Genomic DNA, 25,406 nt, shown 5'->3' on the forward strand with positions numbered 1-25,406 from the left:
TAAAGAGATGGAGCCACCTCTCTATCGGGGGCCAGGATTCTAGCTGCTCTCCATCCCCTTTCAAGAACACATGTGCTTAGAAAGAAAAGTGCAATGAGGTAGATACACGGATGCATAGACAAGCACACACTGCAAGAAGCTTGCTCACGTTTGCATGGGACAAAACAGCACACCTAGAGGATCCACATTACCCAAGGCAAAGGATGCAACTATGCGTGTGGCCACATGTTAAAGCCACACACTGGTTGCGTTTGGAGGGGATCTCACTGCCAACATCATTTAAAAGGTGATCCAATAATAGTCACAAAAAAAGACACTTGTTTTTAGTTTTGAATCTGAAAAAAAAAGCATTTGAGAAAAAATTACAGAACCCAAACAGAAAAGAGTATAAGAGGGCAGGAATGGATGTGAAGACATGCCATGCCCTATGACAGGCACTAGGCCATGACCACTCTGCTACCTTCTTAGTTAGTGCTACTCTAGACGTCAATAAGATCTTTCGCCAACCTTGACAAATGATGAGCGAATGAGCAAGAAACATTCCTTACCCAACGATAGCTGTACTAAAAACGTCCCAATAGCTCACTATGAGAAAAGTAATCAGAAAAACTGGGTCCAGACCAATTCACAAGAAACCACCAGAACTGAGCCTACAGTCTGTGGTGGCCTGGGGGCATTAGAGAAGCCCTCCTGACCAAGATCATGGAGGTCATTGTCAGTCAGACCTTGCTTCCCAGGGAGCCCTTCCAGGCTATGCACCTTGGAGAACACAATCTCCCTCACGAGGCTGTCATAAGATACATTTTCTGGCCCTCCAACACCTCTCAGGACACAACCAGAAACTCAGGCTCAACCTTGGTGTGGCTATTTTCCTCACCTGCTGTTTCTCCTGAACGGGGCTCGCAGCAACAGCCTAACTGCAGGGGGATCAGATTTGATTTCTATGCTACATGAACTGTCAGAATGGCTTCTTGTCCTCTGATCCTGTTTTATTGCCCCTCTTGGGCATGGCTATTGCAAGTCCTGAACTAGACCTGGTACTCAAGATTCTGTGGCACGGCTTACAGGCTACTAGAGGAACATGGCTGTTTCTCCCCAGGCCTCTTAGATGTGGTTGCAGGACATGATGCCACACACATGGGCAAATTTCTCATCCTAGTTGCCCAAAGCAGAAGCCACAAAACTGATCTCTTTCATTCCAGAGTCATTTGCTGGGAGGAGGATGGAGGTCACATAACATCACCAGTCAGGTGAGTCTTCTATGTCTCAGATATTTCTTAAGTGGAGCTGCTGCTCAGTCACTGACTCCAAAATAATCAAGGCTCCTGACAGCTGGAAAGATGGCTGGCTGCTGCCAGGTCATATTTGGACCATTCTGTTGGTCTAGGTGAAGCTGAGCCCTGGTGCTGGTGGCTGGGGCTATGCTGATGAGCAGTCACAGAGTGCTCTGAGCAATGTGTGATGGACATGTCTCTAGTGTGCCTCAGTGGCCAGGTTGTATGGTCAAGGGCTGCCCAGAGACATTTACAGAGTCTACATCTTGGATGAGGCATGGGCCTGCTTCTCTGGCCCACTCCCAGCCAGCCTGCCCACTCCATATGTTCACTTTCTCAGTAGGCAAGGGATTCAACTTTTCTTTTGTAAGTAAATTCTCGAAGAAAATATCATCATATCTAAGTACTGAAACAATGAAAGTCATGAGTTAACAGACAAAAAAGAATTCGAGGATACGTAAAAATAATCCAAAGCCTATAAAACAAAAATGTAATAAAAGTACTAAAAAAAACAAAGCAATAAAAATTGGAAAGTAACACTCCAATTGATATAGAAAGAAGTACTAAATCAATATATCCAAAGGTAACTTGATAACTAGTCAAAGGAGATGAATGGATAATTGGCATGCAAGAAAACGAAAATAGTATTGAAATCATTGCATGAAAGATGAGACTAGTAGTCAGGAGGCCTGAGGGGTCCATCTTTATCTCTGATACTAATGAGCTGTGGGATGTCAGCAAGTGACTTTCACTGAGCAGACCTCCTTGCTGGGCAATGTTCTTGCAAGCAAGGCACACTCCTTGAGAACCTTAGGAGGTAGAGACTGTGACTGCTCCCCACTTCACCGCTGCAAATGGAAGGCTGAAGAAGTACCATTTATGCCTGATATGAGATGAGGATCTTCCAGGAAGATGTCACTTTACCTTTAAGTCCTGAAGATGGCCTTCTCTCTCACTTTATGTTGAACAAGATGATACCATGTGAAGCTAAACCTCAACTGATGTTTGATTTTGATGTTTGTAGGGGTCACTGGATTAAATTGGCTTAGCTAAATGAGATACCAAAAAAAGGTTTATCTCTAGCTCACTAAGTTTTACTAGGAGTGCACCCCCTCAGAAAAAAGTCCCTTTAAAAGGCCATTTGGAGCCGGGCCGTGGTGGCGCACGCCTTTAATCCCAGCACTCGGGAGGCAGAGGCAGGCGGATCTCTGTGAGTTCGAGACCAGCCTGGTCTACAAGAGCTAGTTCCAGGACAGGCTCCAAAACCACAGAGAAACCCTGTCTCGAAAAACCAAAAAAAAAAAAAAAAGGCCATTTGGGAAAGCAGCACTTTATGTGATTATGTTGTAGGTCCAGTACTAATTTAAAAACACAAAGTAATGGTTGTAATGTTATATGAATATGTTCTTATGGCTTGGAGGAAACCTGTGGTGAAAGCCTCATGCAGGGGTTGACACAGTGCTGTCACAGCACAAATAGAGGTGGCTGATGACTCAAACAGGGTCCCATGTTGGTGAGGTCAAAAAATGTACATCAAGAGTTAGAAACAAATGGAGTATGGTGAAAAAGTATGGTAAATTCTCTACATTAATATATTAGTCCATATAATGTGATTTACAATATGTATGTATAACTAAATTAATAAATTAAATATTATGCTATTTGATCTATTTACAATCCCTAAAATTTTATAAATTCAAGTAGGCCAATACCTCGGGGCAATTTTCCTTTCAAGAAAGGTGCATCATCATTCTGACGCCATTGAATTTCCCTCAGGGGTAGAGCTTCGCAAGGACCCCCCAGCTCCCTACTTAGACCCCCATATGCAGATTTTTTCTTCTCGTTCTGGATATGAGGATTAAAATACCTTGATGGTATTTTCTGCAAGGAAAAGTAGGCAAGCTATGTTAAAATGGTAAAAGTCACTTTCAATAGGTCTACTGGGAAACATGAACATTTATAAATTGCTGGTGGCAGTACAAATCATTTCAACCTCTCACACAACAAAATAGATAGAAGAAGCGCTACAAAACTGTTCATCTCCTTTGACTGGGCTATGGCCTCTGTGGACCCCTGCTACAGGTCCTAGGGCAGTGTCTACTGGTGATGGGAGGGCTGGTGCTTCTGCAGTGCTGAGTACCTCTTGAACACACGACCACACTCACTGCACTCACAGTGCCTGGCCGCACTGTGGATCCGCCTGTGGCGGCTCAGGCCTGAGCTCCTCCGGAATGCCTTGCCACACTTGTCGCACTCATAGGGTTTCAGTCCGCTGTGGATGCGCCGGTGCTTGATGAGGTCAGAAGGCCCCCTGAATGCCTTGCCGCACTCGCCACAGGCATAAGGCCGCTCATCGCTGTGGATGCGAGTGTGCTCCAGCAGGCTGGAGCTCTGGCGGAAGGCCTTGCCACACTGGGTGCACTCATAGGGCTTCTCACCCGTGTGGATCCTCCGGTGCTTGGTGAGCTCTGAGCTCCTCCGGAACAGCTTGCCGCAGTGAGGACAGCCGTAGGGTTTGGCGCCGCTGTGGATGCGCTGGTGCTCTGCCAGGCCGTTGACACCACGGAAGGACTTGCCGCAGTCGTCGCAGTCGAAGGGCAGGTGGCCCGTGTGCATCCTCTGGTGCTTGGGTAGTTCCTGGCGGTCCAGGAAATCCCTGCTGCACGCCTTGCACGCAAAGGGCTTTTCCGAACTGTGGAGCTTCTGATGTCGAAAGAGGTTGGTGTTGGCTTTGAAGGACTGCCCACACTCCTCACAATCAAAGGGCTTCTCTCTGCTGTGCACCCTCAGGTGCTGACTAAGGCCTGCGTTCTTCTTAAACCTTTTCCCGCACTCCTCACACTCAAAGGGCTTTGCCTCCCTCTCCATTTGCTCCCTTTTTTGCAAGGCATCTTCCAGAGCCCAACTGGGGCCAGGCTGGGGCTGAGTGGCCACAGCTGCGTGGCTCTTCCTGTGCTCATTAAATTCTGACACCCCCCTGAAGACCTTCCCGCAATCGCCACACTCCCAGCCCTTCTCCTCACTGTGAACCCTCTGGTGCTGAACAAGGAGCACTTTAAGGCGGAAGGTGTCCCCACACTCTTTACATGCAAAATGGTGTTCTATGGGCAGACTTTGTGGGCTCCCTCCCCTTCCCCCAGAGTCCCCATTCTGTTTGACCTCAGCGCTGGGGTCATTGGCCCTCGGGGAGCTCCTGGACGCCATCTCTTGCAGCTGGGCTTCTTCAGCCATCTTCTGGTGGGAGGTCACGGAGGAGCTTTCTACAATGATAAATGACACACAACAGTTTATAGAGGGCCCAGGAAAAAGGTTACTTTCCTTTGTTGATAAACCCCTCTCCTGCAACTGCTGAGAACCAGCAAGGGAGGGCCTGTAAGCTAGCAGAAGCAAGCGCCAAAGGGAAATGTGGGGGAGTCCTGATTGTGGCCATTGCTTATCAAAGGAGCTTTGAGCAAGGGTACAGTCACAACTCATTACCAGAGCTTCAGGGGACCTCTTGACACTAACTGTAGACTCCCCAATCTTAGCTGGTCTTCCTGAGTTGGAAACATCAACCCTAAGAGCTCAGCAGCCCCACACAACCCAAATCTGTACCCCTCTCCCAAATTTCCTCATGCTTCTTCATGTTCCCTTTATGCTCACCAGGGTGCTTAGTGTGATCTGTGTTGAGGGATGGATCTGATACCAACAGAATTTGTCCTTGTGACAGGTGAGATACCAAAGCAGGACTCACAACAGGAACTCCTGTTAACGGAAGAAGACGGCTGGTGATATCAGCATGAAGGAACAGGAGAAGAGCTGTCAAAGGAGATCCCCTCCAAATCTCCTGGGCTGTCTATGACTTTCTTATGTAAGTCACACATGCAGTTCAAATGCATTTCCCAAGTACCAGCTCCTTCTGGGGGACTCTAAGGAGGCAGGCTCTGGGCCCTCAGCAGAGGCCCCAGAAAAACAGTAGCTAGCATCTTGGCCACATGAACTTAGCTCCTTGTTCACTGAGTCACCCCAGTACCCCACTGCTGAATGTCATGCTCTTCCCAGACCTCTACAACACTTAAACCAAACTCTTAACTGTTCCTTCTTCAAAAAATCCCCCACCCCATGCAAATACCTAATGGATAAACAAGAGCTCTCAACAATGACCTTCAATCAACTGGCCATATGATTGGTATAATTTATGTGTGTGTGTATGTGTATGTACAATATACCATAGTATATATAGTACATATATACTATATATATTGCATTTATTTGTATATATTGGTATAATTTATCATCTCAGCCTTATGATTAAGATATAGCATTGTTCTGATCAATTTAATGTTTGATATGTTTTTTATTTGAAGACAATGTACTGCATTTTAAAAATACTCTAAATTATGACAGGTTTGCTCTAATTTTAATTTTTGCATTTATTTCTTTAGTGTGTGTGTGACTATGTGTGGATGTTCATACCATGGTGTGCTTGTGGAAGTCAGAGGACAACTTGCACAAATTGATTGTCTCCTCCTACTTCTGGGGATTGAACTGAGGTCAGCAGGCTTCTGTGGCAAGAACTTTTACCTGCTCAGCCATTTCACTGACTACTGTTCTAATGTCCTTCAAGTGAAAGATGGGAATGAAGAGATTTTTCCATGCCATGAGGAGTTGGGGGAGCTGTTGTTGAGTGAAATGGTGTGTGGGTGGCCATGTATCCTCAGCTCCACTTTCAGTAGATGGTGAGTCTGAAAAGCTCTGGGAACATCCTTACCAATGGAGGTCACAGTCCTGGAATATGCCACTGCCTGCTGCTCCAGGTTCAGACTCAGATTCAGCCAGTTCTGTTCTGTGAGGTACCACGGTACAACATCAAATGACACCAAGTCCTGAAATAAATCCATTGATAGTCAGTCTTTTAACCTAATCTGTAATAAGGAAGGGTGGCACCAGTGATGTCGGGGGCAAGAAGGATAGGGCCTGAAATATTCACATCGGTGTATGTTACTAATGTGGAGCTCCAACCACAATCCCAAGGAGTCCTAGAAAGAAAACATGATCAAGCACAATGAGACCTGGGCTGTCTAGCATGGGACTCCCATTGTCTTCCCAAAGAACACAGACTTAGCTTTCTCACATATACAATGGGCATCATAAGCACACTGGACATCCATTCCTTGGCAGCCTATGGGAGAGAAGCAGAGGACAGGAAAAAGGGCAGTAGCCAGGGCTCACACTCTGCTGCAAGTCATGCTGGGCAAGAAGCAAAGGCTGAGGCCAAAATCAGGGAGCAGTGACAAGAATCTCAAGCAAGGCAAGAGGGAAGCACAGCTCACCTGGGCCTCCGGCATCTCAAGAGGGACTGCCAGGACCTGGTTTCCTGGGGCTCCGTCTTGGGGAGCAGGTAGAGCTAAGGAAAGTGAAAAAAGCTGTGAGTAATGACAGCCCTGTTTCTGGGTCCCCTGGGATGGCATTAGTGACTTCTTATTTTGTAGTTTTAAATCTTACAGAGTCTTCTCTCTCAGGCGGGGCAGAATGACAAGGCAGAGCATGTGTGTGCCTGAGAAAACATATATGAAACAGCAGGAAAGTAGGCTGGGAAAGAATTAATATAGGTAGGCCAGAGGAGGGCAAGATAAGACAAACAAATGCCAGTCTAGGCAGAGTCGGAGATAGCTACAGAGAGCTGCTGGTAGGAAGACTAGCTGCCAGAGACTGGCTGACTACAGAGTTTCCCTAAAGTAAGCCTGGGTGAGTTCAATACTCATACTATAAAGGGAAGAAGCACACTAAAGAGAGTACCAGAAGAACTAACTCAGAGATAAGGGGTCCTTTCATGGACACTTGAAACTGATGAGGCCACAGAAAGGAAGAGAGATGACAAAGAGCAAGAACCTGAACTTCTTTACTAGCAGTGGGGTCTTTAAAAGTACACCCTAGTATAATAAGTCATTGGGAGAAAACCATGAAGAACTCTCTTATGTTATTCAACAAAATGGGAAGTTGAAAAAATACCTGGAGAAAAGTACTTCTAAGAAAAGTTATTCAAACACTACATTGATAAAGAAAACATTACATGTGTATGTGGGTGACCTTTTCCTCCACATTCTGATGTCAACTCAATACAACTCAATATTAAGTGAAAAGGAAGCATTTTAGCATTATCTGAAGGACAACAAAACCCCAGGTACTCAGAAAGACTTAACTATGGCATCTTTGAAAAGGTAAATGAAAATGTCCACATGTATGGCCATGGTAGAGTAACAAGTTACAAACATGTGTTCAACAACAGTTTTTAATACCAGGGTAGTAGGAAGCCCAGGATCAAGACTGCAAGAGAAACAAATAAGGCAAGTCTTGTCACCAGTTTAGTGCTCTGCTTGGTAGCAATGTCCAGAATGAGAGTGTAGGAGGGGTGAAAGCAAATGGACAGAGCTTAGCAACCTCAACAGAAGCTTCAGGGTGGCAGGGGAAGAGGGAAGTTGCAGAGCAGAGTTCAGAAAGCACTGTGCTAGGTAGGAAAAAGAAGTGAAAAGGCTTCCCTTGAATCTTTTCTGACTACAAGTACTGAATGAAACTCCCAAGGACTGTAAGGTGAACAGTTCCCAAGATCTTACCAACTCACATAGAGTTTTTATGATTCCCAGGGACATTCAGAGGCCAATACAGAGGGACCATGACGTAACGGTAAGATCTGTCTATCCTTAAAGTCCAAACTACAAAAGATCTGCCTTATAAAAACTTAGTACCGGCCCCAATGACATCAAAGTGACCTACAAATAACTACTTGTAACCCTCAAAGTCTAGACACTCAACAAACTAATCATTATAACATGTAATTCCCAGTAAAAATTGAACTGCCAAGAAACACAAAATATGCCACCAACAGTTAAGATAACAGTCAAAGAAGCATCCAAAAATGGATAGAACTAATAGATAAAGAAAAATGATAATTTAATTATGCCCCAGCACTGAAAGAAAAACAAGGACATGGGGAGATACAGAAGATATAAAATAAAAAGAACCAAATGAAATTTTTGCAGATAAATGTATATAAAATTAAAAATTTCACTGGGTGTCATTAGTAGATTTGATACTATGAGAAACAGTGGAAAACATGAAGACATGGCAACAACTGTTACCTAAATGAAGCCAGAGAGAGAGCTACCATCAAAATTCAATTTCTAAAAATGGTAAGAGAAAACTCTTAAAAGTACCTGGAGGAAAGAAATGATGCAAAAGAAAGAAAGCAATTAAGTCTTATAAAATTTTATAGTCAGAAAAAATATTAATCAAAAATGAAGAATAAATATTTTATACAAAAGCCAACGTTTAGACAATTTGTCATTAGCAGCTCTGTACCATAGAATATACTAAAAGAGTCGGGTGGTGGTGGCGCACGCCTTTAATCCCAGCACTCAGGAGGCAGAGGCAGGCGGATCTCTGTGAGTTCGAGGCCAGCCTGGTCTACAAGAGCTAGTGCCAGGACAGGCTCCAAAAAGCTACAGAGAAACCCTGTCTCGAAAAACTTTAAAAAAAAAAAGAATATACTAAAAGAAAACATTCAGGTGGAAGAAAATGGAATCAGATTTAGAAATACACGAAGAGTGTAAAGCCATAGGGAAACATAAGACTTTCACCTTCTGCATTTCAAAATCTTTGAAATTTAACTGATCATTTCAAGAAAATGCAGTTGCTAAACATATAAGAAAAGTAAAGGGAAGAGAAGAGATGGGGCAAATGGAAATAAATAGCAGGACAGCAAACTTAAACACAGATCATTACGCTAAATGATGGGTTACACACTTCAATTAGAAGGACAGATTGTTAGAATGTATTAAAAAAGAAGAGTGCATACTGTCTAAAAAGGTGTAAAGGACACAGACATGTTAAAAGAAAAAGCACAGAAAACAGTATTCTGTAACCAATAGGAAGAGTCTAATCTCAATACACAAAAAAAGTATGTGGGGAGAAGGTGAATGACCAGGCTGGCTCAGAGTTCTGAAAATTCTACTGAAAGGTCCTAGAACTCAGAGCAAGAAGAAAACTTGAAAGGTTTCATATAAAAATCAACAGGTGGCCAGACTAGAATAACATGCAGCAGATTACAAAAATGTGAAGATACAGGTAGGGATAACATTTGCCTGAAAACCCAAAGAGGAGAAAGAAAGCAGAGAAAACACATTTTCATAGAAAAAAGGAAAACACTGAGTCTGACCTGGAGCTAGAATAAGCACATTGATTCAATGTTTGTGTAGCTACAAAGGAAGAGAGATAAGGTCGGGAAAGACACATTTTCAGTTTCTTTAATGTGTGGCTTTTTAGACATCAAGCTGAATTTTATTGATATCAGAAAAGACCAATTTTAGATAGCGTTTGGCAGGTAAATGTGGGATAAGACAGATGGTCAGCATGCCAGAGAACAGGGCTGAGACCAAGGAGATGGCAGGAGAATGGCCCTTGAGGGCATATAAAAAGATCAGCATTTCTTAGGATAACCATATGCAGTGAAACAAAGAGGACTAGTGGAAACCTGTCAGCAGCCTGTGAAGGGGGAGTGACCAGGAAGTCTAGGCACAGCCTTCTTGGAACCATCTCCTTAAGCTATCAGCTTTATAGAAAGATATGAGCAGAAGAAGGTCTAATGTCACCCAAAAGTCCTTGCAAGCCCTCCTACGCATTTTTAGCTGTTTAGCAAAAGTGTTTATCCAAATGTGTGAGTTCATGAAGAGATATTCAGTGGACAAACCCTCTCTTTGTCCCAGTGCCACCAAAGCGGTGATCCTCTGTCTTAATAAAATTCTTCTGATTTGGGCTTCTTAAACAAACACAATGAACTGATCATAAATTTATAAACGATTTTGTTTTTAAAACAACTCACTTCAAGTGAAATGGGACATCACATCATGTATGTACTTCAGGGAAAAGATGGTCTACTATAAACCTTTTCTTGCCTTCAAGCCAGTAATAAGCTTTGGTCTAGAGCACAAATGCATATCCTGCCCCCCTTCAAAATCAACCAATTCAGACACACTGACTTTCACGCAGATATACAGATGCCAAGGTTGTGGCCCTCAAAGCCTGTGAACCTGCCAAGAATACCATCTCTTATCGTAGGAGGTTTCATCTAATAATTCAGACCTTAATGCAAATGTCACTTCCTTAAAACCTCTTTATTCTCCAGCCCTGGCAGTTTCCTCCAAACATTTTCACTAATGAAAAATTCTCCTTTGAAGTTGCTTGTTTTTCTCATAAAAAGAAAATCTGATCTAACAGGACAGTACCTTTTCTCCATTGGCTACCCCTAAATTCCCAGTGTCTGTAGCAGCTCCTGGCAACATGTAGGACATGGCATGATGTAGGCCTATGTTTCACAGCTACCTTTAAACCATACTATCATTATGCCATTGCAGAGCCTCGCTGCATAAATACATTATACTTTTCCTATCTCTCTCTCTCTCTCTCTCTCTCTCTCTCTCTCTCTCTCTCTCTCACACACACACACACACACACACACACACACACACACACACCTTTAATGGAACTAATCCCACTGAAGTGTTTTTTCTTAAGTGGCATGATAAACTGTTAAAGCCGTGGAGCTACAACTCTAAAAGAACTGTTAATTATTCTTCCTATATAGCAATAGAAGCAGCCCTTCCTGTACTAGTTCACCCTAGGGATTTGGCTTGAGAGCACGTTAGCTCCTGGTGGCTATGTGACTGCCACCCACAATAACAGAGCCCCTGACCACACAGAGATAATTTAAAAGGTACTCATGAAAACAAGAGGGAAAAGGTGGGCCCTGCTTTCACAAAAGTAACTAAATCTCTATGCAATTAGCTAAGTGTAGCAGGAAAAAGGCTTATCCTAGGTATAGGAAAATCACTTAAAAATGATAATAGACATGAATCCACCGATCCTGAAGACAACTGGGTCACTTAGTGTCTGTGTTGTACAACTATTCCACTTTAAAATGATGGAATATAATCTAGAAAAGAAGCTGGATGCTGTGACAACAGTGACAAGCACAGGTGACCATTGCCTTCTGAAATGGATCTTTGGCGATCAAGGTCCAATCAACTCCATATAGAATATGAAAGTAATTGGAGTGCACCCAGTGGACGTGGAGGGCAACGCTAACCTTGAACATAAGACACTTTTATTCAGGATAGAAAAACATACCCTGAATCCTTGGCCTAGGCCTGAAAAAGCATGGGATAAATCCGGACTAGCTGAACATAGCGGACAATGAGGAATACTGAGAACTCAAGAACAATTGCAGTGGGTTTTGATCCTACTGCACGTACTGGATTTGTGGGAGCCTAGGCAGTTTGAATGCTCACCTTACGAGACCTGGATAGAGGTGGGCAGTCCTTGGGCTTCCCACAGGTCAGGGAACCCTGATTGCTCTTCGAGCAGATGAGGGAGGGGGACTTGATCGGGGGAGGGGGAGGGAAATGGGAAGCGGTTGTGGGGACGAGGCAGAAATCCTTAATAAATAAATAAATTTAAAAAATAAAAAAAAAGAATTTTCTATGGCATACTAGTAAGTGGGAAAGGAAGCTGGGGGAATCCCCGCAGGAAAACAATCTTTCAAGGCAAATAAGACTGTCTTTCTTTCCATGGGACACAAAGGCTTTGTCAAGGTCAACTGCAAACTTCATGTTGGGTCTAGCCAAGTCCATGGCTGCTGCAGCTGTTTAATAACCATCTGCTGCGAGAAACCATGCACGCCAACCGTGTAAGTGTTCATTGCGGGGCTGGCCAAGTGTGAGTTCTAGAACAGCAGACCTCACCTGCCGAGCAAATCCTGCTTCAGAACAATATGTACATTTTTAAAAAAATGTGTTAATGTATAGTCATTGATACTTCCACATATGTGTTTACTGCAGTATTATTCATAGAATTTGCCTGAGTATCCAACAGCAGATAAATAGAATACGGTATAAGACACAATAAAGTGTTATTCAGCCATAAAGTAAGTTTTACCTAAGCAAATTATTTGAATTTATTGCATGGAATTACAAATGTTAAGGGACCCAAAATAATCACTGTATTTTTACCTGAAAGAACAGAAATTGGGAGTTGAATTCAACATGGAGCTAAAACAACGTATATCATAAAAACTGGTGAATAATTTGGTGTCTTTTATACTTCCCTGGACAGGCATTATCTTTCTGTGGCAGCAAAGTCACTCAACTAAGACCCATCAATCAAAATGTAGTGTGGCCATGTTTAAGAGAGATTTTCTTGGTTGATAGTTGATGTTGGAGGGGCCCGTCCTTAGGCAGCAGAGCCCGAGCTGTATAAAAAGCCTAGCTAAGTAGTGAACCAGGAGCAGGTCAGTAGCGCTCCACCATGCTTTCTGTCCTGGCTTCCCTCAAGCCCAATAAACCCTTTCCTCTCTTAGTTGCTTTTGATCAGGTGTTTTTTCACACCACCAGAAAACCAAGCTAGAAGAGAGCATATAATTTAACTGTTCAGTTCCCTTTAGGGCCAGGGCAAATATGTTTCAAGGTTGTGAACACTCGAAAGAGATCTGGTTCTAATGGGTGCTTTCAGCTCCCTCTCCCACACTGTGATTCCCTGGTCTCCCCATTTTCCTTGCCCGGCAACCTCTTTGCCTGGCACTGTGTCTAAGATTGCCAGAATTGTTTCTGGCTAAGTAGTTCATCAAGATTAGCATATATGAGCTTCCGGAACCCAAACACGTCTTCACTGTCTTGTGCTGCTACCCATGGGCCTTGCTGCAGCACAGCAGACACATTCTGCAAACACCTAGACTTACCCAAAAGAGACACACAGGGATGACTCATCTTGTTTTAGACCAGTTCCAAGAGATTAGTCCAGCAGGGACGGTCTCACCTGTTGGATTGAAAGAACTCAGGTGAACAGAAGCAGGCTCATGTGTGCATCTTCCAGGAACCTGTCCGTTGGTAACGAGCGCTCAAGGGCAGGACAAGCTGTGTAACTGAACCGGCACTGCCAAGGTCTGGGTGTGCCTAGGTGAGTCCAGGGTGCAAGGCCTACTGAGTGGGCCCCGGGGCTACAGGTGCGCCTGACATGTATGTTCCCAAATGAACCTGGCAGGCCAGGAGGTGGGCAAGAAGCTCATAGGTCCATCTTGTACTGTGAAAGTTGGCTGCTACTCAAAAAGCAGAGACTCCTAAAAGGCCAAAAGTGATGGCTGTCTTACCAGGAAAGTCTGTTTCTCTTGGGCTATTTGTGCCTGTGTTATCTTTTGTCTGTATGTGTTTTCTCTCTCACATTGCCTGGGCACCTGTCTTTCTGTTTAGGTTTTCCTCTTTATTCCATTCTATTAAAAGCCAGAAGGTAGACCATAAGGAGATTTTGTAGTGTTTGTTGTGTTTAATTGAGGAAAGATTTATGTTTCCATTTCTCCAAGAATATGCACTGATATCTTTCTAAAATTCAAAATAAATTGTAAGTATAGAATCACTGACGTTACACTGTGCAAATATAAAAGATTCCAAACTGGGGATATGGTGAATGGTTATACAGCTGCCCCAGGTCACCCAAAGAACCCAAACAGTTTTGGAAGGGCTGGATCATTGTGTTTCATGCGTGCAGCTGCAGGGGATGGTGGGGGAACTAGGTGACAGAGATGTAAGTGAACAGTCAGGCAGCCTCCTTCCTGATTTCTACCGAGAACTGGCCTCTTACTAGGGGAGAACGTTTTTCCTATGACACTGTGGTTGCCATGACAATGGGGACAAGCCATTCTTTCCTGGTTACAGATATATTAGCGAAAGATACTCACAGAGCGGAGACGTGGGATCACTAGACAGACACACGAGGCACACAGGTAGGTGCCTGCAGCCATCCTGAGTGAATGTGAGCTGGGCCCGTGAGTGTGCCGTGGGTACGTGCTGGCTCTTTCGTGGGACAGGAAAGGTTCTGGCTATTACTGTTTGACGCGAAGCCCCAAGGACTGGTGCTCAGCCAGCCCTGTCTCTTTGTCCTCGGGTGACACCTCACCGCGTTGGTGCCAGCTTTATCCTTTCAGGCTCTGAAAGGATAGCTCGCCAACCTACATAAATGGCTGCCTCGTCGCTGTTTGGCAATGATTGTCACACGTGCTCTTGACAGAATGGCCGTGTTGGTGCGATGGCACCTTACCCGAGAGAGTTGTAGCTTGTGTTGTCTGAGAGAGAGAAGCTGGAAGGCATTTAAGGAGGAGGTAAACATGGATGAGGACTGGCAGTTCCCTTGGAGGATAGAAGCCGAGGTCTCCAGATCTCTTGGCCTGGAGACCTGACACAAGAAGGGAAGAAATGCCTCCAAAAGACAGCCGCCTCTAAAGTGGCCACTAATCGCAGCTAGGCAGACTGAGGCAAAAAAAAAAAAAAAAAAAAAAGTCAGTGCGGTATGAGAGCACCTGAAGAAGGGGCAGCGTCTGTTTCCTCGATGGGTGTTAGTTTGTGCCCGGGTCAGAGTCTTTGCTCTGCTCACAGATGGGTTAAGCATCAGCTGGGCTGTGTTACAGGGTGTGCAGCTGGGGTTTCCCTCTGACCCAGCAGCCCATCATCGGCATCTCTCCCTGTATCTCAGCCCCTGCGTGTGAACAATACGCTCTGTGCCCTTCTCGCACCCTCTCGTCAGACTGGGCCCCGTCTGTTTGTCTCACCACAGGGAGGGGAGCCATCTGGAAGTTCCCATCTGGACAAAACGTGAATGGATGTCGCACACGGAGACCGTGTGCGAGTTCTTGACAGAAGGCCTCGGGCACGGGGCCAAAGCATGTGTTGAGACAGGGATTTCAGGGTTCCATCTTGCACCCTTCTCCGTGCACCTCTGGGGAAGACTTTGCTGCTTTCATCGGAAAGGTAACTGTCGAAGGTAGTGCACTAGAGGTGATGCCTGAATCGATGGAGCCGGATGGCAAAACTGACAATATTTAAGCAGGTTGTAGAAAGACGGAGGGCTTTTCTAAGGCACGGCGCAGTAGGCCTGCACAGATGGAATACACACGCCGGGAAGAGCGTGGCCTGATAATGGGTGCAGACGCTTTTCTCTGTGACTGAGATACAGATGCTGCCTGGATGTCCTGGCATGTGGGCTTGAACACAAACTTGATATTCCCGGGTATGTTTTCTAACTCAGGAAGTGTGTGAGGCTGAGAACATCACGCCTGAGGGAAGCAGAAGCTCCTGCAGGCACCCCTGCCTGGGGTGGAAAGCTTGCATTCTATAACTATAACGCGGGCCTCCGTGATTGCTAAGGGCACCGAGTGAGCGGTGAGCTCTCTCGTGCCCGAGGTGTGGTACCCGCATATGGATGGGGGCATGGTTGCTTGGGCTAGATGGTGCTCAGTCAGCCTTGCTGGTGAGCATGTGCTCGGAAGGTCCAGCAGAGGGCAGCCGGAGGTAACTGAGGTGCCTATGTTTTCCTCTGTGTCCTCAGCAGATAGATACCTGTGGCCGAGGACTCCACGGAGGCTGGATCAGAGCAGGCCAACCCTGTGAGGTCACACAGATTTCTCGGAGGAAGAACCACTGCGGGTGATCCCTAAATTGGGCCCCAGATTGCACAGTCCACATTTACTATTGCATCACCCAGCAGGTGTGGCCTGGGCCAGACCTAGACTCCTGCATGTTGAGAGCCACTTTATGCACTGTGAGATCAGATTGGAAGTCGGTAAGACTTGAACGGGAATACGGCAGAGGGGACACTGTACATTTGAGCAGTGAATAGGGATCTGGTGCTAGAATTACCGACGGGTGTTTATGGATACAGAGGGTGGGAAGGGGAGGGCTGAGGGACTGAAGCGAATATCATTTGCCTCCCATATTTCTGTCCGGTCGGGAATTCCCATGGGTAAGGCAAGGCCTGGAGTCCCTAAGGGAGAGGTCGGGGTGCCCGCACTCACCGAAGGGGTCGTGGGCTAACAGGAGTCCCCAAAATGACCAGGGTCCTCAGGGAACTGCCTCAGGACCCCCTGGTCCACAGTGCTCTGCAGCGCTGTGCCTGGTGCTGGCCCGGTAATGAGAGAAGCCCCGCGGACCCAAGGCAAGAGCAGTCAGGAAAGGAGTAGACCCCTGACACACACCCACTCACAGTGAGCAGAAAGGGACGAGACTCCACTGAGAAGCACGGGGGAGGCCCTGTGTGGAGAGGTAGAGAATGGAGGGACATGTATGGGAGAGCTACGCTACAGATGAGATTGGACACCACTTAAGATTCAAAGCATGCCTTCTGGACTTAGGGATGGGCAAGTGACCATCCAGGGCATCAAACAGCTGCTTTGATTTCCTGTCTGTCTAAGACGACCCTGTGGATTAACATTATGGCACAGAGGTTGTGGGCAAGAGAGTTCTGTGGCCTGGGATCTGATGGTAGAACAGTGCCCATCGCCAGCAGATATGGGTGTGCAGGGCCCATGGACTTGAGGCAGCAGCAGGAGAGTGGGCAATACCAATGGCGACACTTACCCTGTTGCTCTCATCTGACACCACTGAGTCTGCCAATTAGAAAGCATTTCTCCACGGTGAAGTGCTTTCCTTGGGGGGGCTCTCCTTTGTGCCACGCGTGCACTTGATCCCATAGCGAGGTCGGTCCAGCACGGAGTTGGGAGCAAGAGGTCAGAACCAAACTATGAGGGGGCGGGGGAAGGGGAGGGAGGCCAGAAGCTATGACAGTGACAGCAACCATCCTTACCTGCCATGTTATGCAAATCGCCATGAAGATTTCCGCACACACACGCACACAGACAGGCACACACACGCGCACACACACACACACACACACACACACACACACACACACACCGTTCCTCAACCTGGTATCATACTGGTGCAGAAGGCAAGGTGCACTAGGTGTGCACAGGCTTCCTGGGGTGGGGCACAGGGGGGGTTAGCTCCCTAGGAAAGAAAGCAATGAGGCTCCCCCCACCCGGACGGAATCCCAGGGAGCCCCCAAGGCATTGGATGGGCAGGAAAATACACAAGCCAAGTAAAGACACTCACCTCTCCGGGAGGAAGTTCACCACCCTAGCCTCAGGGTGGGTGACCGTGTGTCACACATCTGCTCTGGATCCTTCCATATCTTCTCAGGCACACACCCTCATCCCTGTGGAACGACAGACTTTGGGCACCCCCTTGCTTTCTCTCTCCTCACCTCACTGAGCTGTTGCTTCAGTATCCACTAAAGGCTAATTCCGTCCTAACGCAGCTCTGCTTCCCTCTCCCACACTTACAGGGCAGGCCCACATCACCCTGAGAGAGGCCCTCAGGTTGAGCTTGTCTACCAGATTCTGGAGGGAGGACAGCACCGCAGGCAGGGGAGCCAGGCCAGACAGAGACGACCAGCAGGGAGCAGTGCCCACCACAACGCAGGGGGTCACCCTGCCCTGATCAGAACAGCCCCAGGGTTCCATCGCCATGGACTCTGCAGAGTATGTGCTCTGTGGCTGGAAGGGCCAGCTGTGGCCTGCAAGGGTGTTGACCAGACCCAGGACCTCGGCCCATAGTAAGAGGAGAGGGGCCTCTTTCCTGGAGGTCCAAATTCTCTCTGTTGGTGAGAAGACCAGAGTGAGGAGCACAGAGGCGAGGCCCCTAACCAAGTCTGAAATCGTAACCATCGCCTCCTTGGCCGGAAAGGAGTCACAGGGCAGTGGCCCGCCAGGGCAGACCAGGGCATACAGAAGAGCCCTCAGGGTGGCCCTGGATGTTCTGGGCGAGGGAACCCGCTTGTATCAAGGAGAAAGGGCAGGTGGCCGAAGAACCAGCACAGTGGCTCCCAAGGTTCCGAAAGAGGAGACCAGCTCCAGCCCACGCCAGCGCCAGCACCCCCAAGGGCGCAACCAGAGAGGCCAAGGGCTCTCCCACAGGAGTCCTGGGAAGCGAGGCCGCCCAGGACCTGTGTTGATGGGCTCAGGGAATGATCCTGCAGTGCAAGGGGGGGAAGCCCAGGCCCATGCCACTGTAGAGTCCCCTTACTCTGAAATGCAAGGGAACATGTTAAGGGGCACCAGAGCTCGGCCAAGTTCCTGCAAGACGCCAACAGGAAATGCTGGTGATAATCCTGGCAAGAGAAAGTTGAGCACCCGGGCCTCTAGGGAGGGTGCCCGTGCTAACAATGAGCATAGACCTGCCTCTGGGCCACCGAGGAGGCACGCCTCTACCTCGCCCAAAGCTCTCAAGCAGCAAGTAGGGTGTGGTGGCCTAGAGATCCAGGCCATTGGAGCCCAAAGGAAGACCACCCTCCCAGAGAACAAGGAGGATCCTGGTCCGCCGACCCCGAGGCCAGACTCAGAGGGGGCATCGGCAGCCTGCACGCCTCCAGTCCCGAGCCTGCGAAGATCAGTCCGCACTGCTGGCAGGAAAAGGAAGATCCATGTGCTGTGTGCACATTGTGGGCTCTCGGGACTGGAAACTCGAGTGCGCTCGAAGGTGACTAAGGCCAGGGTCAAGAGGAGAGCCCCTGGAGTTCAGGAAGACTGCCAAGCCACCAGTGTGGCTTCTGCCCAGGAGACGAATACCATCGAACGAGGGATGCTGGTCTGGTTCAAATTCCAGGACCATCCTTTCTGGCCGGCGGTGGTCAAGAGTGTCAGCAAGAACGACAAGACGGCCAGGGTGCTGCTGATCGAGGGCAACATGCAGTTTGAGCGCAGGGGTGTCCGCGTCCCTCTCCGCAAGCTGAAGCTCCTGGACTGTGGGGAGAGATTCTCCCTCCTGCGGAGAGCCAGCAAAGTGTACGGCCAGGGCATCAACTGGTGCCTCTCTGTGATCGACCGCTACAGAGAGGACCTCGCCTGTGGCTCCTTCCGGGGCTCCTTTATGGACTACTACACCGCCCGAGCCAGTTACCCGCTGAGGAGAGCCATTCAAGAGGGCGACCTGCGCATTGATTTCCCCAAGGTGAGCTATGCCGACTTGGAAGACTGGGAGGAGGAGACCGCCCCCGGTGGGAAGAGGCCCCGCAAGAAACTCCTGCCTGACCGCATGAGAGCCGCTTGGGACAGAGCCAACCAGAAGCTCGTAGACTTCATCGTGAAGAGAAAGGGGGCCGACCAGCACCTGCTGGACATCGTGAAGGGCAGGAAACCGTCCCGGTGGCTGGACGACCTCTGGAAGTCAAAGAGGGAAGTCTTCTGCATTGAGACCTACCTGGAGGATGAAGACCAGTTGCACCTCGTGGCCAGACATTTGCAAGAAATATCCAAGGAAGCAGACCAGGCCCTGCTCTCGCTGGCAAGAGGAGACCAAGTCCGGCTCACCATGGAGGTTCTTCTTCCAGAGGCAATCATCTGCTCCATCGCTGCCCTGGATGAGCTCAGCTACAAGGAGGCAGAAGAGAAGTACCTGCGTGGCCCACCTGTGCACTATCGTGAAAAAGAGCTCTTTGAGAAGACCATCCTAAAGGCGGCCCGGAAGAGGTCAGCAGCCAGGATTGGGGCTGGCAGGGACCCTCCTGCGCCCACTCCTTAGAAGGGAGCCTCCTCCTTTCTGCCATCACCCCCTGCAGCTCCACCTCCAAAAGAGAACCATCTGGGAGACTGTGGGGCTTGCTATGACCGCTCCTCACTGCATACGTGTTTCTCCACACACAGACCCCACCCCTACCCCCTGACCCCCAAAATAAACGTTCACGAACGTGCTTGACGTTGCAGATTGTCTACATGGATTCGGCAATTCCTGTTAGCTTCAGGCCGGGCCTAGCCCTCTGTGGCCTGTGCCCAAGCGTGAAGAAGTCCCTTGGGGTCTCCTCTCTGGACCGTCACCAGCTATGGGTGGGGTATTAGCTAGCTATGCGCAGACTTGCCCTCTCTGCACGGACCCCATGCACCCAGACAGCACACCAGGTTCCTGATGACACTGTGTCTCTCTATGTGTCTCTGACTCTTCCCCTTACTCCCTGTCCTCTCTAGGGTGCCTTGGATGGGGCAGGTCCCATTGCTTTCTCCATTACCTCCCTCTTGGCTCACTCACGTTGAAGGAGAGGAACGCATGTGTGCTTTGAGGCTGTGCTTTGAAGCCAAAGAAGGGGTTGGAAATGTTGTGACCCTAGGAATAGCCTGATTTCAAAGGACTCCCCCTGTCTTTGTGTGTGTGTGTCTCTCTGCGTGGGTCTCTCTGCGTGTGTCTCTCTCTGTCTCTCCCTCTCTATTTATCTCTCTGTGTGTGAGCACGCTTGCACGCGTGCATGTTTGTGAGTGTGTGTATGTGCTCTCCTTTTGATCCTCCTGTCTCTGTCTCCCTGGTGCTGAGATTAAACATACCTGTCCACATACCTTTTTTCAAATGAGTACTGGATGATGAAGGCAGATTTTACATTATTAATTTCTTTCTGTTATTTGAATATAGTTTTTAATTCTTTGCCTATAAGTTCTTGCAAATTGTTCTTAATGAGAAACTTTACTCTGAGATCAGCAATTTTTGGAGAAAGTATATTATTTTTGTTGTTGTTATTTATTTGGTTTTGTGCTGGACTTGTACATCTAGATTTGGTTTGTTTCCTGAGTTTCTCTTTTTTCTTTTTTAAATTCTCATTTCCTTTCTTCTTTCACTGGGAATAATTACAATGTTTACAAGAGGACTACAGTCATAATAACTTTGCAGTGTTGTTTTCCTCTATGACGGGGATTTAGACCAGAGGCTCTATGTCTAGCCTTTCTCTGAACACTCCCGTAGGTTTTAGAATCGATGTTCCTTTGGGTCTTGCCCTGTGTCAAATCTGGTCCCTCCTGTGGGTCCGCAGCTTCCTTTGAAGCAGCAACAAGATGTGCATTCCCCTCACGTAGGGTTTTCCCGTCCTTATTCTGGGTCAACAGCTGCCTCTGCTGCTGTGAGGTGTCAAGACCAAAATTCCTATCTGCTCTGGTACCCAACTTCTTCCAGTAGGACCGCATCTAAACTATCTAAAACTAAATTAAGTGTCCAGCAACCCTCTCCCAATAAGTTACATCCTGAGGTAACAAGAGCTAGAGCCTTCCTCTTATGAGTGTGGATTTGTGGAAAATTGAATCCACATCACCCAGGAATCCAGGTCCCTGGAGTCTCCATGAGGTGACTAGCACAAAAGTGCATTTGAATAAAGACCTCTTTCTTGCAAGATGTTGACTTGTTCATGAATGTTGGTTGACTCCTAAAGTAGCTATCACCGAACCCCACAAGACAAAAGGGCAATCCAGGCAGACCATGTAGGCTGGTAATTTGAGCTAGAAGGAACAAGTGCCCTTGGGTTACATATTCATAACTCCAGGCTGGACAATCAGGCTGCTGTGTCCATCTGTGCTGCTGTAACAAAATGCCTAAGGCAGATCTAACTTACATGAAAACTGTAAATTTACCTCTCACATCTCTGGGTGTTGGGTCACTCACCCCTCTCTAGGCTGAGAAACTAGCCAGATGGTCTTCAAGGCAAGATCAATCCACCACTGATTTCCAGTGAGCTTGAAGCTAGCTAAATTGTATCATCATTTTATCTCTCTCATGTCTTCATTTCCCACTGTTCCCACACACACACCATAACGCCTGCACTTAGAACTGCAGTCGGGCAAGTGTCTGGGGAGTAAAGAACACATGGAGATGTAGGTCACTCTTGAAACAAGAATGCTAGTTTATTATGTTCCAGGGCAGCTTATATAGTGCTCTCCTTGATTAGTGATTATGTCCTAGCTCTCAGGATTTTCTACTGCAAGCCCACCAGAAACCACTTCCTTGTTCTTAGGAACTCATGAGGGTCCCATGTTCAGAGCAACTCTCTCTCTCTCTCTCTCTCTCTCTCTCTCTCTCTCTCTCTCTCTGTGTGTGTGTGTGTGTGTGTGTGTGTCTGTGTGTTTGTTTGTTTGTTTGTTTGTTTGCCACTGGCTCTTACAACCTAGAAGACAGACTCACTTGCCATCCAAGGCAATGTGATCCTGAAAATGTCAGGGCACACATAGATGTCAGCCCATTCCACTTTTTCTGAAGGCCAGAGAGTTTGAGCTTATTTTTGCTTTCTCAAAGTTGTTGACAGCAGGTGTGTCCACAAAGGAGACATGCTGACCTATGGTATGGTTAACTAGCATTTTGAGTGTTGAAGTAGATACCTCTACCAAAGTCAGAAAATTCAAGTCTATTCCTTGTGTCATGCTAATATAGTCTGTTATCTCCCCTCTCCACCTTTGGACTAAATTATAAGCCTGTGGAAAATAAGTGAGGTGGATTCAGTATTCCCTGACTGTCCCTCCCGATGCTGTTCTGTTTCTGTCTCTTATTTCTCCTATATCTCTGTTCCTTTTGCCTAATAATTTTAATCCTCATGCTCCTACCCTGGAACGTACAAGTTTTCTTGAAGCTGATTTTTGACAGGAAAGGCTCCTTTTAGTAAGGGCACCTGCTTGCTTTCCAGGAGGGAGTTCTCAATGCTCAAAAGCAGAGAGCTCTCCATAATTTATCTGGTGGTGACATGGAAAGAAGTGCTACTAAGAAGGATGAGCAGGTAGAGGGGTCAGAGTACAGGCATGAAGAGTAGGACACCGGGCTAGGAACTATGGAAAAGAAGGGCTGTCCTTGTTTGTAAAATTGATAACCTTTGGTAGTGAGTGAAATAGTATTTGGAGGGGAAAAACAAACGAAAGGAGAGGAGAGGAGAGGAGAGGAAAGGAATATGTTTGCCACCTTTGTTGAAGTAACCTGATAGACGGCATCTGTATAGGTGGGTGAAGCACAGGGAAAGAACAGGTATGCAAAGGTGCTTGAAGCACCCTAGTTGAAACATCTCAATTGTTAAATTCCTGAGGGGCATCCAAATGGACATTCTGATGCACATGGGCAGATCTGGAGGAGGGATCACTACCAGCATAGAACATCTCTGAACTACAGTTAGGAAATCACCCACACTATACTGAGCTCCAACAAAGGAACAGGAAGAGAAAAAAAAAAGAGGCGGAGAGGTTTGAAGAATAACTTCAGCTGAGAAGCAGGAAAAGAGGCAGAAGGTCAGTTCAAAGGCAGGAAGGAGTGTCCCAGAAACCAAGAAAGGAGAGATTAGAGAAGGAAAAGCTACTACCTGCTGAGACATAGAGACATTGTATACAAAGAAGAAACAAAGGAAGACAACTGAGGTGTCACTACCAATGTCCTAGAGCAGAGGGAGAAAAATGACCCTATAAAGAAGCAAAGTCCTCTCTCAGAGAGAAGGAAAGAGGGAAAGGAGCGACCAGCCTAAAAACTGGGAAATGTGTTGATTATCTGTTTGTAAGCCCACTGGGCCAGCTGGTAACACTAGACCATCCTGCATATTTATGTTCCCAAGGGAGAGCCTTCTCTGAGGAAAGACCCCAGGAAAATTACCTCCAAACCAAGAAAGAAGACAAGGTATTCATTGTATGATCCATGACAGGTCAAACAGGGAATTTCATTAGACGGAAATTCTCATATCAGACATTAACAGCAGTTACTGACCTGTATGAGAACAGACAGTGTGGGCCCTGGAAGCTGAGTAAGGGAGTGATTAGGCCAATTGACAAAGTTGGGTTGTAACAGAAAATTTAAAATTTTTTCTTGTTCCCAAAGCACTTGACTTCAGGCTGTATATAATCATAGAAGAGATTCCAGGGGCAAGAAAGAGAACCACACACGACAAACTGAAGGCCAAGTGTGAGATCAAGTAACCTGTTTGGGCATTGGTTGCATGTACACAATGAGAGTACCTTCAGGTTTGACACTAGAAACTTTCTCCTGAAAACAGGCCAAAGACCCATCTGTAGGACAGAGCTGGGCATGAGGAAGGGGCAAAGGAGATTCACAGAAGCTGAACCAGGAGTGGAAGATGAAATTGTAAGAGGATGCACAATATCATAACCTATTAAGGAAATACCAAACACTTATCAATGCATGAGATAGTAATTCTCCCCTTGGGGTGTTCGATGGTCAAGGCTGAAAGGCTGCTTGGGATGTAGGATACAGATGAGCACTCCCACACTGCTAATGGGAGAGGACATGGGTTGCCCCCCCCCCCATGGCAGATAATAGATTAATGGATATCTACTTGGATACAGCTCAAGTTTCAGCAACGTCATGTTTGGTCAAATGCCCCAAAGCCTTCCTTCCTGCCAGAGGTTCAGGAAAGCAGGTAGAATGCTGGTGGCAGTAGTGAGGGTCATTCAAATGGGCACTCTGATGCACACGGAGTATTCCAACATGACAAAAGCCTCAATAGAGTCCCTGATAATAAACCAAAGCAGTGTGAGTGAGATGGACACCATTGGGGAAACCTTTACAGTAGTGAAAGTCAAGTGGCCAGAGTATGACGCCCAAAGAAAGAAAATGGGGTCAAGAAAGAATACACAGAGGCATAATAACCTTCTGTGAACCTGCTTGCCCTCTCTCTCACTGGCAGAAATGTTGTGCATGTGGCCCTGGACTCTTGGTGACTGCAGAGAGTCAGAGTGATGAGACTGGCAGGGTCTGAAACTGTTTTGAGCCAGGATAGCACAGCTCTGAGTGGATGTCTAGCCCAGGCAGCAGAAGATATGGAGGGTGGGGGTGGGGACTAACTGATGTTAAAACCATAGGGAGGCTTCTGGGATCTCGGCCACCCATGCCACCCTCACACTGAAAGAGTCATGCCCCAGAGCCCGGAAGGCTATCAACACTGGAAGCAGGGAAAAGTTGAACACCTCACCACCATCACAGTGCTTCCTATATGAATTTAGGCAGAATTCCCAGAAACTCTAAACTTTTCGGCGACAAGAAGTGGAAGGGACTGGCCCAAAGTCAGCCAGTAAGATACAAGTCTAAGGGTTTGGGCTTCAAATCTGAAAAGCAGCTTTTCAAGAAGCTGGATATACAGCATGCAGAGCGGGAAAGGCCCGCCAGTGCTGGACCCTCCTGTGAGCTGGCCACTGGCACCAAGGGCAGGAAGGCATGCAGGCCCACAGTGGTGAAAGTGCCTGCAGCCCCTTCCACTGGGATGGGCATCACCCAGATGGTACACGCTTCATGGGGAGTGATGGGATGGGGTGTATGGGCTCATGTGTTATCTATTCCAGGGACTCTACCTAGAATAGGTGTTGCTTGCCCAGCTCTGTCACTAGACTAGGTCCAGATAGGGACTCACCAGGGCAAAAACCCTCAGAGTCCCTGCTCCCTGGCCTTGATCAGGAAACAGAGCTGGAGGGGGCAACACAGATTTTTGGTGCCC

The 25,406-nt window shown here is 47.3% G+C and overlaps 1 protein-coding gene across 2 annotated transcripts; it reads right to left on the reverse strand.

Annotated features, from left to right (window-relative positions):
• Positions 1 to 3,371: 3,371 nt before the first annotated feature.
• On the reverse strand, positions 3,372 to 13,174 carry LOC121440331 (zinc finger protein 275-like). 2 transcript variants are annotated; one of them, XM_041641147.1, is made up of 5 exons: positions 13,042 to 13,174; positions 6,587 to 6,660; positions 6,025 to 6,139; positions 4,917 to 5,018; positions 3,372 to 4,534 (listed from the first exon to the last, which is right to left on the reverse strand). In XM_041641147.1, exons 1-5 carry the CDS (start codon positions 13,067 to 13,069, stop codon positions 3,372 to 3,374), a joined length of 1,482 nt encoding a protein of 493 aa, XP_041497081.1. In that variant the 5' UTR covers positions 13,070 to 13,174. The 2 variants fall into 2 exon arrangements, with proteins under 2 accessions (XP_041497081.1, XP_041497082.1); XM_041641148.1 differs by lacking the exon at positions 6,587 to 6,660 and having other exon boundaries at positions 13,042 to 13,052.
• Between the last annotated feature and the right edge of the window lie 12,232 nt (positions 13,175 to 25,406).

The sequence above is a fragment of the Microtus oregoni genome, unplaced genomic scaffold (assembly GCF_018167655.1).
Source record: "Microtus oregoni isolate MIOR12 unplaced genomic scaffold, Mior012 000067F_003, whole genome shotgun sequence".
Lineage (NCBI taxonomy): Eukaryota > Metazoa > Chordata > Mammalia > Rodentia > Cricetidae > Microtus > Microtus oregoni.